The sequence below is a fragment of the Prinia subflava genome, chromosome 3 (genome assembly GCF_021018805.1).
Source record: "Prinia subflava isolate CZ2003 ecotype Zambia chromosome 3, Cam_Psub_1.2, whole genome shotgun sequence".
In the NCBI taxonomy this organism is placed as follows: domain Eukaryota; kingdom Metazoa; phylum Chordata; class Aves; order Passeriformes; family Cisticolidae; genus Prinia; species Prinia subflava.
This window is the reverse complement of record NC_086249.1, coordinates 73,122,073-73,134,168: the sequence shown is the minus strand read 5'-3', so window position 1 is coordinate 73,134,168 and position 12,096 is coordinate 73,122,073. Positions and strand designations below refer to the sequence as shown.

At 40.3% G+C, this 12,096-nt stretch overlaps 1 protein-coding gene across 1 annotated transcript; it reads left to right on the top strand.

The window, feature by feature from the left end:
* Positions 1 to 2,086: 2,086 nt before the first annotated feature.
* Positions 2,087 to 11,607, top strand: ASMT (acetylserotonin O-methyltransferase). The gene is made up of 5 exons (XM_063392441.1): positions 2,087 to 7,529; positions 8,033 to 8,151; positions 8,907 to 9,047; positions 10,249 to 10,371; positions 10,997 to 11,607. Exons 1-5 carry the CDS (start codon positions 7,522 to 7,524, stop codon positions 11,206 to 11,208), a joined length of 603 nt encoding a protein of 200 aa, XP_063248511.1. The 5' UTR covers positions 2,087 to 7,521; the 3' UTR covers positions 11,209 to 11,607.
* The last annotated feature ends 489 nt before the right edge of the window (positions 11,608 to 12,096 follow it).

The window sequence follows — 12,096 nt, the reverse complement described above, 5'->3', positions numbered from 1 at the left end:
AGGCCTGGAAAAATCTTTTCTGTTCATTGCACATGGCTTGCTGCTGCAATTTATAGCAGCTGGCAACCCAGGTCCATGCAGCTGTTCACACACCCCTGATGGGATGGGGTAGAGAACTGTGAGGGTAAAAGAGAAAACTCATGGATTGAGGTAAATGCAATATAAAGGTAAAGCCAAAGCTGTATTCACAAGCAAGACAAAATGAAGAATTTATTCACCACCTCCCCTGGGCAGGAAGGTGTTCCTGCCATCTCCAGCAAAGCCAAGCCTCTAAAATGGCCTGTTTAAGACATTTGTATATCCACAATTTTCCTTTGTGATGCTTGGCAGAACACAAGTAATGTTCTGAACTGAAAGGTTCAGGTTCTTATGAATGCACCAGCGTCCATAAACCAATGAAATCAGAGCCTGCCTCTGCTGGTCTCCATCCTGGTTTCCTGTTTGCATCTCTCTCTCTCTCTCTAAAGTTTCTGCATCTACCTCTTCTAGCTGGTGTAGCTGGCTATCTTCAGGAAGACTATGACTCTTATCTGCTGGGACTTTCCTCTGGTAGAAATCTCCATGAATATTTAGTTGAATTATTTGTTGAGAGATTATTTGCAGTCCACAAATTACACCAAGAACAACTCTGAATTGCCTGAGATGCACATGAAAAGATGTTCTCAGAGTTTTTACTGTAAGTGAATCTAAAGAGATGGTAGGGTTTGCTTAGGAAATGAGCTGGATATACAGGTTTTCCTGCCTGCTTCAAGTGTTTATCATTAGTATATTTTATGAAAACAGTAAAAAACTAAAATTGGTTTGTGTCAAAAGTGATGAAATTAATAGACATGTTACTAAAAAAATGCATTTAATGTAAAATTTGAGAATAATTAGAAGCTACAAAGAAGAAAAGAGTCATTTTAAACTTGATATTCTATTTCAAAGGAAAAGTATGATACTGAGTATCTTGGTTTTTTAGGATTGTTAAAAGAAAGGCCACAAACTTACCTTAGCACCCTTCCAGGACACCTGTTATAAGCTAGGTATACTTAGAGACTTAGTCATGATAGCAAGGCACAGTGGTTTCCTGACTGGTATTATTGAAATTTACCATAGTAACATCCTTGGGATTTGTAGTTTTTGCTTATAAGGAAGGTTTCATGTGAGAAGACAATGTCATCTGCCATTTCTCACTGGCACACACATTCATTTCACTAAATCTCTTTTGTTCATAGATAATTTCTTACTTTCAAATGTTATGCAAAAATGACATAGTTGTTTTTTGTGTAGCATTTGACTGTAGTGAGTCATTTAGGCAAAGGAAAATGCATCACTGAACTAGAAATGTGGTGGTAAAATAAGGGCTTTAGCCTGCATGTGGTCTAAGCCCTCTGAGAGAAACCTTGATAGGGTTTTCAGAGAAAGCAAGCCATTGCAATTTCATCTTCGTGAATGCATTTCCAGCTTAAAAGGAGCTTAAACTTTAAGCCTCACTAACAATTTACTTGGAAACAGCTACACACTGCATGTGTCTTTTTTCAGTCTGGTGTGGGTTATCTGCAAGCCTCCTCCCCTACATCTTACTACTAGTAGTAATCCCATTAGATGATTATAACTGGTATTCTCAACAGACAGATTTAGTCATAATTGAAAAAGAACTTCAAGTGTGTTTAATCAACTGTGTGGTCATTTTATTAGTGGAAACTCAGTACCATATAACTTTGCCTTAAGTGAAGTGCATTTATGGCCTGAGCCTGAATAGAGGTTGTGTTCCCAGTGGGAAATCCTTAAGCTTGCATGAAATTGCACCAGTTTCTCAGTAGCAGGTAGAATTGGCCTTTAGAAGAGAAATATTTTTATTTTCATACAGCCTTCTAATCTTTTTGGCTAACAATAGTTATCTTTGGCTGATGATGTGTGATTATGTACAATTTACTTCTCTGATTTTATTGGAGGACAGGGAATGATACTGAGGAAAATAAGTTGACTTGGTTACCCATGCAGATGGAGGCTTAGTGAGACTTTATTAAACTTTCTCTTTCTACAGAGCTGTCTTTGGAATGAAACCAAAGAACTTAAAAAGCTGTAGTGTGTTTACCAAGAGCAGATCTAGATTTGTCCAAATAAATGAACTCTGCTGACAGCTTATTGCATATGTAGACAGAATTTCAGTAATAGTAACTGAGCTCATGTGCTCTTCTTGAGCTGAAGATAGCAGGGGAAGGTTTCCATTATGAATATAGCTGTATTTGAAACCTTCAGTGTCAGTTAAATGCAAGTTGCACAGATTCACAGTCACTCTGTCAGAGGCTTGCTTGTGCTGGGGGGTCCATCTTGCACATACTAAACACACAGAATATTAGTGTCTAATCTGTACTGAACATTGAATCTGGTGCACTAACAAGACAGTAATATTACAGGCTGTGTTTGCCAGGAGGAGCAGTTCTACATGTTTCTGCAACTTGGTGTTTGCTGTAATTCTGGTAATCTTCATACCTAGTACTCTGGTAACACAGGGAACCACGGTGTTAGAACTGAGAACAGGTACGTTTTCTGAGTTTACATACAGGTGGAAAAGGCTGAAAACTGTTACACTTGATTAACTGACTTTAACAACTAACTCTCAAAGAAAGTTGCTATTTTACTACTGGCTAAAAGAAATAGAACATCTTCTGGCTAAAATGTAGGGATCTGAATGGAAAATGCAGATTCAAAAAGGGATTATACAGTAGAATCTGAAGCATGGAGAAAGCTGCCACTGAAAAAATGCTGGTTTGTAACATTTTGCCTTCAGTGTATTACCTAAATAAGGTTTAATTTAATATTGTTTTCTGAAGGGTTGCTTAATGTGTGATATAAAATCTAAGTCTTTTCTTTGATGAAAAGGATCCTTCTGCACTGGTGTTGCCACATTTACCCCAAGGTGAAATAGGCAGAGAGGAATGAACAGTGGAGCACAAAGATTTCAGGAAAGTAACCCAGGGGTTTAATTTTCTAATGAAAACCTATGAGATATGTCCTGTGTGAAGTTGAAATCCATGCCCCATCCTGCACTTTGCAGTCATTTCATTGTTTCTTCCCAAGGGCCTTCTGCTGCCCGTGGTTAGTTTTGCAGAGAAGGGGAAGAAGACTGTAGTAGCCATCTGGAAAATGTAAAATGTATTCTCATCCCTCAGCACCCCCTCTCTGTCAAAACATGGCAAAGCACAAGTACGACACCCCTTCTGAGGTGCTGCCATCAAACAGATATTCCTTTGTAAGCTGGTATCAGGGTGGGTGGGAGGACCTGCAAAATACAGAAAAGTAACAAATGCAGATTTAATTCCTCATAGGCTTTACCTAAGTGATCATCATCAGAGCAAATTAGTCACAGTGAGAAAATAGCATCATTCTTACAGCTTTTCTTTGGACTTGCTGCTTCTGCCCTTACAGATGGGGTGCACCCTACTGCCAGCCCAGGGTCCCCTGGACGGTTCCCACAGCAAGTTTCAAGCAAGTTTTCAACCTTTGAGTTCAGGTTCTTGGTATTCTTCTGTACTGATTCCTGTTTTGCTTGTTAAAAGCTTTCAAGTGCTTCTAAGGTACCAGCGTGTTGCTGACGGATGATCTGACAGCACAAGCTTAAATCCACACTGCTTCTTTAGCCTTGTACTTGATGATGGAAGACCAAAGAAATAGCTGAACCACATAGAAAGACTCATCAAAGCCAAATAATTCAGCTAACATGTTTTGTAACCAGTGTGTTTCTCAGAAGCAATTAGATTATGTGGATCAGCTGGTGTGCTTTGTGTCTGGTGAAAAGAAGCTTATTTAAATTAAGAGAGCCAGGAAATCTCTCAGTCCAGAAGGAAGATGGGTTCCACAGAAGACCTTGACTATCCTCAAATCATCGTGCAATACAGCAATGGATTTTTAGTCTCAAAGGTAAGAAATATAAGTCTTAGAAAGAGTATGCAGACAGAAATATTCAGGGATTTCTCTTTAGGTCCTGAATGTAAATCTTTGGAAGAGATGAAAGCACTGGTACAATCACTGTTTTTCCAAACATATTTTTAAGGCACAAAGGCAGAACTAGTAATTCCACTCTTCTTATTGTTTGCTGATATTATTTGCCTAAGCACATGGGCCTAAAATTATAATGTCCAGTGTAATGGATGATTTTTTCCTCATTTACTACTTAACTTTCCTATTGTCCCTTTCTGTACCTCTGGCCAACATGGTAACAGGAATGCTCTTTGGGTTGTGCAAATACCTCTGCACCTTAAGCTCCTGAAAGACAGATCTGACAATAAAGAGAGGAAAAATAGAAAATGAAAATCACTTTGTGAGAAAAATAAGTGTCCAATGCTTTCCAAATTAACATTGTTAGTACTATGTTTTTGAGAAACAGTTTCAACTTTGGCTAAGCCATGTTTTTACTCAGGGTAAAAGGAACTTCATTGTATAGGAATCATTGTAGCTCAAATCATTATAGATACAAGCAGTCAATTAAATTGATGTCTTTATTAATTACTGTTTCAGGAGTGTTTATGTGACTAGAGTAATAAGCTGATACTTTTAAGGTTGACTGTCTATAGCTAAAGAAAGATGGTTGTCTTGGGGTTTTTTTATGTATGCTTAGCTATGTCTGTCTGAAGGTTGGCCAGTGTTGCTGGAGAAGTTACACAATTCTGTGGAAAGACTGGGCGATTCTGTTGGGTTGAATGAAGCACTTCTTCTGGATGAGAGGGAACTCCCTGCCTCTGGAAGATCACTGTATTCCTTCACATCAGTCCCTGAAAACAAGATCCATAGAATGGAATATTCCCCCTACCGCAAGCTGTGAGAGAGTCTCCAGGGTTCATTAAAGCTTGTATTAGATCATTAGTTAAAGAATAGAAACATAAACAGAGAACAAGAACCAGTCTTGCCTTTGTTCTTTCCAGGAGATTGTGAGAATATGTTCCTAAACTAAAGAAGAGGCAGGAACATTTACACACAAAATCTGTTCTTAAATGTGGACTTTTGGAAGCCAAAAGGCATTGGCTGCCTTCAGTGGAAAAGGGAAAAGACCAATGAGTGCATTGCGTGGATAGTATATTATACTGATGTTCAAATAAATTTAATACAATTTAATAATTGGACTTGTTTATATGAAATACAGGTTTATTCAAAATAAATATTATTAAATTTAGATTTTCCCTAATTAAGCAGCTTGTGAAATGCAGTAGGCTTTCTGCTTTCACCTAAACCCTCAGTCCCATCTTTCCCTACCCCCAGGTTATGTTCACTGCCTGTGAGTTGGGGGTGTTTGATCTTCTTCTGGAGTCAGGAAAGCCTCTGTCTTCAGATGACATTGCTGCACGTCTGGGTGCCAGCACCATGGGAATGAGAAGACTGCTGGATGCCTGTGTGGGATTGAAGCTCTTGGCAGTAGAGATGACACAAGAAGGAGGTAATAAAGGCAGAGGAATGGGAACAAGTTGAAAGACTTAAACTGCTGATGGTTTTGAAAGTGAGGTAAGATGTGTGGGAAAAGGTGATACCAAATGTTAAGTTGGTTAATGTAGCTGGAAGAAGGAATCACTCCTGGGATTCACTCTTCAGCTGAAAGAGAAGAGGCAAATGTCAGCATGATCACAGGTATAAAGTGAAACACAGGTGCAGAGCTCTGTATCCCTAAACATCTTTGGGCAAGAGCCTCATGTGACCTTTGAGAAGATATTTAGGATCTCTGTGGAGCTTGTCTCAAGAAATCTTTGGGGTATGGGCAGGATTTTAAACTTAAAACAAAATGCTAGGATGGATGGTAACAGCATGATTTAGAACAGGTTTTGTTTTTCTTAGGATTTTTACCATTATGTGAACTATTTTTCTAGGTTGTTGATCAGACCTGAGAGGTGAAGTAAGTTTTTCCTTACATCAGAAACATGGAACCCATTTGCACAGAAAGGATCTCTGGCCATCAGACAGCTGGTCAGGACTACCTAGAGTCTCACAAGTTGTGTCCCCTGCTTTGCCTCATGTTGGTATCCTCTGCTTTAGGGACTGTAGTTGTTGCCCAATGAGTTAGGGGAGAGCAGGATCTATCTTCTATATTTCTTTGATATGCCAGTCCCGTGGTGAGTGATGCCACTGCAGATGTTTTGGAGGCAGTGGGGGAGATCTGTGGGAGTCCTTGAAGCACCCTGTCTGCAGAAGGTCCTGCCCTAGTGTACTGAGGGAGGGTAAGTGTGGATGCCTGCTGCTTTGGGGACTTTCCCCCCTCGCCTGCTGACCTTGTTGATCAGAAAAAAGACTTGTCTGCAAAGACTTCTCACTTAAATAGAGCACACTGAAGGCTTCCTCTGAGAGCAGAAGCCTATAAGTAAATGATAACACTTATATGGCTTTTTTTTTTCTTTTTTCTTTTTTCTTTTTTTTTTTTTTTTCTCTCTCCTTGAAAGAAATGTTTGGTGCTAGAGTTAAGCATATGGAGATAATGTTTGCCTAGGTGGAATGGGACAACACAGATTTCAGCAGCCCTCCCCCACTGCTCATTGCAGTGGATTTGTTTGTAAAAGTAATGTGGTTGTGTCTTTGGCTGTACAGACATCTTCTGGTCACAAACACCAAGATGCACAATAGACTTGTCAAGGTGTTATATCACATATGTTAGTAAATATATTTATTTTACCTTTAGCCCTCTACAGAAACACAGAAATTTCCAACATCTACCTTACAAAATCAAGTCCAAAGTCTCAGTATCACATTATGATGTATTATTCCAACACAGTCTACTTGTGCTGGCAGTACCTGGCTGACGCTGTGAGGTAAAGGAGGAGTGTTGTGTGCTCTGTGGTGCTTTGCTGTGTCGCTGCTCTGAGTGGTGTGTTTCTGGTGAAGAGCTCAATAAAGATGCTGGCTGGTTCTCAGAAATTAAAACAACAGATAATTCAGCTGTTAAGATGGCCAATATGTGTGCTTTTGTCCCCACCTTGTTTTCTATTTGGGCATATTCTTCTTTTCCTTTTCCCTGTCATTATAGAGATGATCTAGAAATCAGATTTCTTTGTTTCACCTTCAGTAAAGCACTTTATCATTACACTGGCTCTTACTGGACATGGCATCAACAAAGTAAATTATGAGTAATGGTGGCTAAGGATCCTTCTTGTTGCAAAGATTTATAGGGGCAATTTAATACGGGTCTGGAGTCTCACTTGTTCCAGTCCATGAAAGTGATGACCAAACATGGTGTAGATGATGATGATTGCATCAGTCTTGTACCTTTACCTCAAGTGTGTTCCCATAAATCACAGAATCTTAGAAAGGTTTGGGTTGGAAGAGGCTCTAAAGACCATCTAGTTCCAACCTTCCTACCATGGATGCCACTCACTAGATCAGGTTGTTCTTACCATGTTCTTGCCATCCCACCCCAACCTTGAAATGAACCAGTGATTCTTGTGAGAGGATGAGAGATATATCAGTACTCTCATAGGCTTTTCTGATTGCTATTTTAGAGAAGGAAGAAACCAATATGAAAGAGCTTTTGGCATTCCATCTAAAGACCCTTTTGGAGCAATGTACAGGTAATGATATAGAAATTTTATTCTTCTTGTTGTGGATAAAACTAATGTTTTTAATTATGGCTCAGGATGTGACAATTGTTTTCATCAGCATCATTCAATGTTTTTATTTTTCAACAATATCAATTACTGGGACACTGTTGGATATTTTGAAGAGAAGTATATAATTTCCTAATCTGAAAACCATCACAGACCTCTGATGGAGGCACTGGTAGTTGATGGAAAAAAAATCCCTTGGAAATTCAGAGAATGAGCAGTGTAATAGACTGTTGGATTTCACTAGTCTTAATTCCTTATTTAAATGCATGACTTCATAGCTGTACCCTCCTGATACAGTAACATTCAAGGTAGGTAGGTTTATATTCAAAGAGGACATATTTATTCGGTGTCAATAAAACCAGAGATTTTTGTTTAGGCTAAAACATGTAGCAGCAGTTTTATGATAGGAATCACTGAGGATATGGTAAGAAACCCTCTCTCTGTGCTGTCTCTGTTTGCATTGCTAGATCAGATGAAGAAATACAAAAATTCATGGCTGGCCAGAACTCAGTATGGAGTATATGTGGCAGAGATGTTCTTGCTGCATTTGACCTTTCCCCTTTCACACAGATCTATGACTTGGGAGGTGAGTGTCAGAAGATCTTTAACAGGCCTCTGAACTGTCTTCCAAGATCTGTAGAGGAAAACAACTCCTATGTTATATGATGGGCAAAACCATGGAAAGCAGGACGCAGCAATATAGGGAGCATTTTACTGATTTTTACTGATTGGGTTAAAAACAGAAATTTGAGAGTGATGAGAGCATTAGGAAGCTGAATGCTTTTCTCTACAGTCTGATTAATGTAACTAGTCACTCATTCCCTTGTGGATATGGTGGCTTTAGCATTATTTCATGCCTTGCTTGATGCATTCTTCCAGTGCTAGACTCTTTCCTTCCACCTCTTCAGTCACTGTTGTTTGGATACTGTCTACAGCCTCTTATCCTGCAGAACTGCTGAATGCTGCCAGGATTCATGGGACAAGGCAGGCACCCCCCTGACCTCCCTCACTTCTTCCCCAGTGCCTGGTTTAGTAACTCTGTTTTCATTTTTCACCTTCCAGCACCTGCAGCTGGTCTGGCTTGGAGGGAGTATAAGTGCAATAAGGGCTGGGGCTAACCTCACATGCCTGAGTGCTGCAGACCCTGGACCTTCCTGCAGAACACATGGAGACAGTGGCTTCTCTTGCCCCTCCTCTTCCCTCTCAGCAGCACATGGGGTGCAAGTGTACATTGCCAGCTTCCATGAGGCTGAATGCACCATTACCTATATACTTATGTGGGGGTGTCACTGAACAGGTTGGATTTGTGTCAGTACTGACCTTCTTTTACTGTTCCCAAAGGAGGTGGAGGAGCTTTGGCCCAAGAGTGTGTTTCCTTGTATCCAAATTCTACCGTCACAATTTATGACCTGCCCAAAGTTGTGCAAGTGGCCAAAGAACAGTTTGTTTCCCCCGAGGAGCGTCAGATCACTTTCCATGAAGGTAGGTGTGGACACTGGTGTGGTGTTGCCACAGCTGTTGCTCCAGAGCCCTGGCTCTGCTCAGAGGTGCCATACTGGAGGCTCAGGTCTCCAGCTGCCCCTTATGGGGACAGTGTCACAGGCTGCAGCCTCCCCAGCCCGGGTCTGCAGCTGTCCCAGTTGTCCATCAGCAGCTGTCAGAGACACAGCTCAGTTATTCAGCAACATTAATTTCTGAAGAGAACTAGTTCATTTCCTAAGAACAAGAGTCCATTAGCAAAAAAAAAAAAAAAAAGGCATCCTGCCATTTTAAAATCTGCCATGCTTTCTTATAAATTTTCCTAAACACTCCCCTTTTTTTCCTGTGTAAACGTCCTGGCAGATGTGAGGGATGCCAGGCCTGCTCTGAACAAGGGTTTTTCCTTCTTTGGTCATAACTGATTGATCTTCAAGTATTAAGATATTTTAGACCATGAAAGCAGGTGAGCTAGCTCCTGTTCCTCTTGCCCAGGCCGCTGATCCTGCATAGCCTTTGTACCATCTATGAGGAAAATGAGTATAGGCATATCTCATTTTTAATGTTTACGAAAGTCTTCAAAGTACTGGAAGAGCTTAATATTGCTCAAAACTCAGAGAGAGAAAAGAAGCCTTGAGGAGAGAAGGGAGTTTATAAAAACAAAGATGAAACAAAATGGGAGAAGAAATGACAAAGTAAAATGCTGAGAAAAAAATCCAAATGCACTACATCAGGTGCTTAACAAAAGGAATAACAAAGCTAGTGCTAGGAGCTGAGAGATGTGTATTTTTACCTACGGATTTATGAAGTGACTCCATGATTACCAAAGATTTTTGAAAACTTTCTTAGAGAAAGAGAATATTCTTTCCTTCTTTCTCATGACAGAAACTGTGTGAACCTATCTCCTTAGTGCTTTATGAATTTGAATTTCTGTCACTGGAGAAAACCTTAATTCAGATGCTTTCCTGTGCATCAGTCTGTTTCAGGATGAGTTATTGCCTTTACATGTTTCAGATTTTCTTGAGACTGATCAAGGGCAGAATTCCCTAAGCAGTGCAACAGAGGACTTTTACCTGGTAACTCCATTGCTGTCTGATATGTCTGAAGGACATTGCAAGCCCAAAATTGAACAGAACTGGAAATATTTGCATAACTCAGCTTTCAGTGTTGTGGGGATTTGTATAAAGAATGTATTCTTGCTTTACAGGAGACTTCTTTAATGATTCAATACCTGAAGCTGAACTGTATATTTTATCCAAGATACTGCATGATTGGAATGATGACAAATGCAAACAACTGCTGGCAAAAGTCTACAAAGCTTGCAAACCTGGTAGGTATGAACTCTAGAAGAGCAGAGAGACTCTTACCTATCAGCAGTGTGAAGCACACTACTCTTGATGCTCAGTTTGAGTGGCAGAGTTTGAGTGCAGGAGTTTCTTGCTTTAATCCTTTGCTTTCCCTAAGCCATGCAGCTGAGACAAATAGCACCTGGTCTAAGATTTTTTTGTCCGGCTTCCAGTTTTTGTCTCCTCTGTAGGAATTCCTCTTTCAAGGCATGAAGTGTAAGGACTGAGAATTTTGGGTATTGTTTCAATAGGTGTATACATCATAGTACAAAATCCCATTAAGCATCACAGTGAAGCCTCAGAGTTTCAAAAGCACTGCCTACAGAGCAAAATCAGTAAGGCCCTGTAAATTTCAGTTGGGGAAAATGGGAATTTTCCATCCCAGCCATAGCACCCCCTTCATCTCTGGGATATCAGTACCAACATAGCCGAGCAAAGATATGCTCTGATGCTTTGGCTCTTTCATTGTTTTCTGTGATACTGAAATATGACTTAATCTAGAGACTGCTTCTTCCTGAAAGTAAGGTTAGGATCTGTCCTAGTAACAGCTCAAAAATAGCTCAACGTTTCATTGCTCAGAGTGTGTTTTCTTTCTGTTCACTCCACCAGGAGGTGGAGTGCTGCTGGTTGAATCACTTCTGAATGAAGATAAAAGTGGACCTGTAGAAACCCAACTGTATTCCATGAATATGTTGGTCCAAACAGAAGGGGAAGAGCGAACAGCAGCAGAGTACAGCAAGCTCCTGGAGGCAGCTGGCTTTGGAGCAATTCAAGTCAAGAGGACTGGAAAACTCTATGATACTGTTTTAGGAAGGAAATAGTAGTACGTGTTTCATGTATGTAACAAGACAGAAAAAACTGAGAAATGTGCTGGTTTTTTAGGGGGCAGTGATCAACTTAGCTTTTAGTTAAGGCTGCCAACTTTTTTCTAAGCTGATATGTTGTCAGAAGACTCACTAGTTACAGATCTTCAACGTGCATGTATTGCAAATCTGGCAGTCTGGCTTGGTTTGCCTTTGGATCTGGGAGGGAAAGAAAGAAATCAATTCCTGTTCCACAAGATGCAATCCACAAAAGTAGTATATAATGTGTCTGCTTCACCTTGTATCAGTCTCTCTGATTTTAACACTGTATCTACAAAAGCAGAGCTGAATTTGTACTTGAGTTCCTGCAAAGTAAAACTAATCCCTGTACTGAGCTTTCTTGCCTGCATTTTTATTCCTGAGATATTGACATAATAAAACTGGACCAACTTATATCTCCTTGTGGTCTTTTCAGAGTTCCAGGAGAAACCCTGTCTGAGCCTTGGGGAGTTTTGCATGAAAAAATTATATTAATTTTTTATTTCCTCTAGACTTTGATTTAAATTATGAAAAAGTGTTGTACCTTAGTGACTGGTTGAAGCCCAGGGATTCTTATTGCAAAACAGGTAGGAAGATGATGCAGCCAAATAATTCTGTTATGTACAGAAAAAAACAGGGGAGGTGTGGAGTAAAGAACCCCTGCTTAGAAAGACAACAGCCCCATTGCAGCAGGATCAGGCACAGGCTGGAGGCTGAATGCTGCCTGGAAACATCTTGCCAAAGGAGACCTCAAATGAAAGGCAGGGGTCCCATGGGATCTGTGGCTGTAGAACCACTGAGGGACAGTAGGACCCACATCCAGACTCCCTGCTGGCTCCAAGGTTCACCTCTCCCTTCTTCCACTGA

Coding starts and splice junctions, on each gene's coding strand:
- ASMT (XM_063392441.1), top strand. Junction 8,152..8,906: donor ACAGATCTATGACTTGGGAG/GTGAGTGTCAGA, acceptor CTGTTCCCAAAG/GAGGTGGAGGAGCTTTGGCC. Junction 10,372..10,996: donor CTACAAAGCTTGCAAACCTG/GTAGGTATGAAC, acceptor TCACTCCACCAG/GAGGTGGAGTGCTGCTGGTT.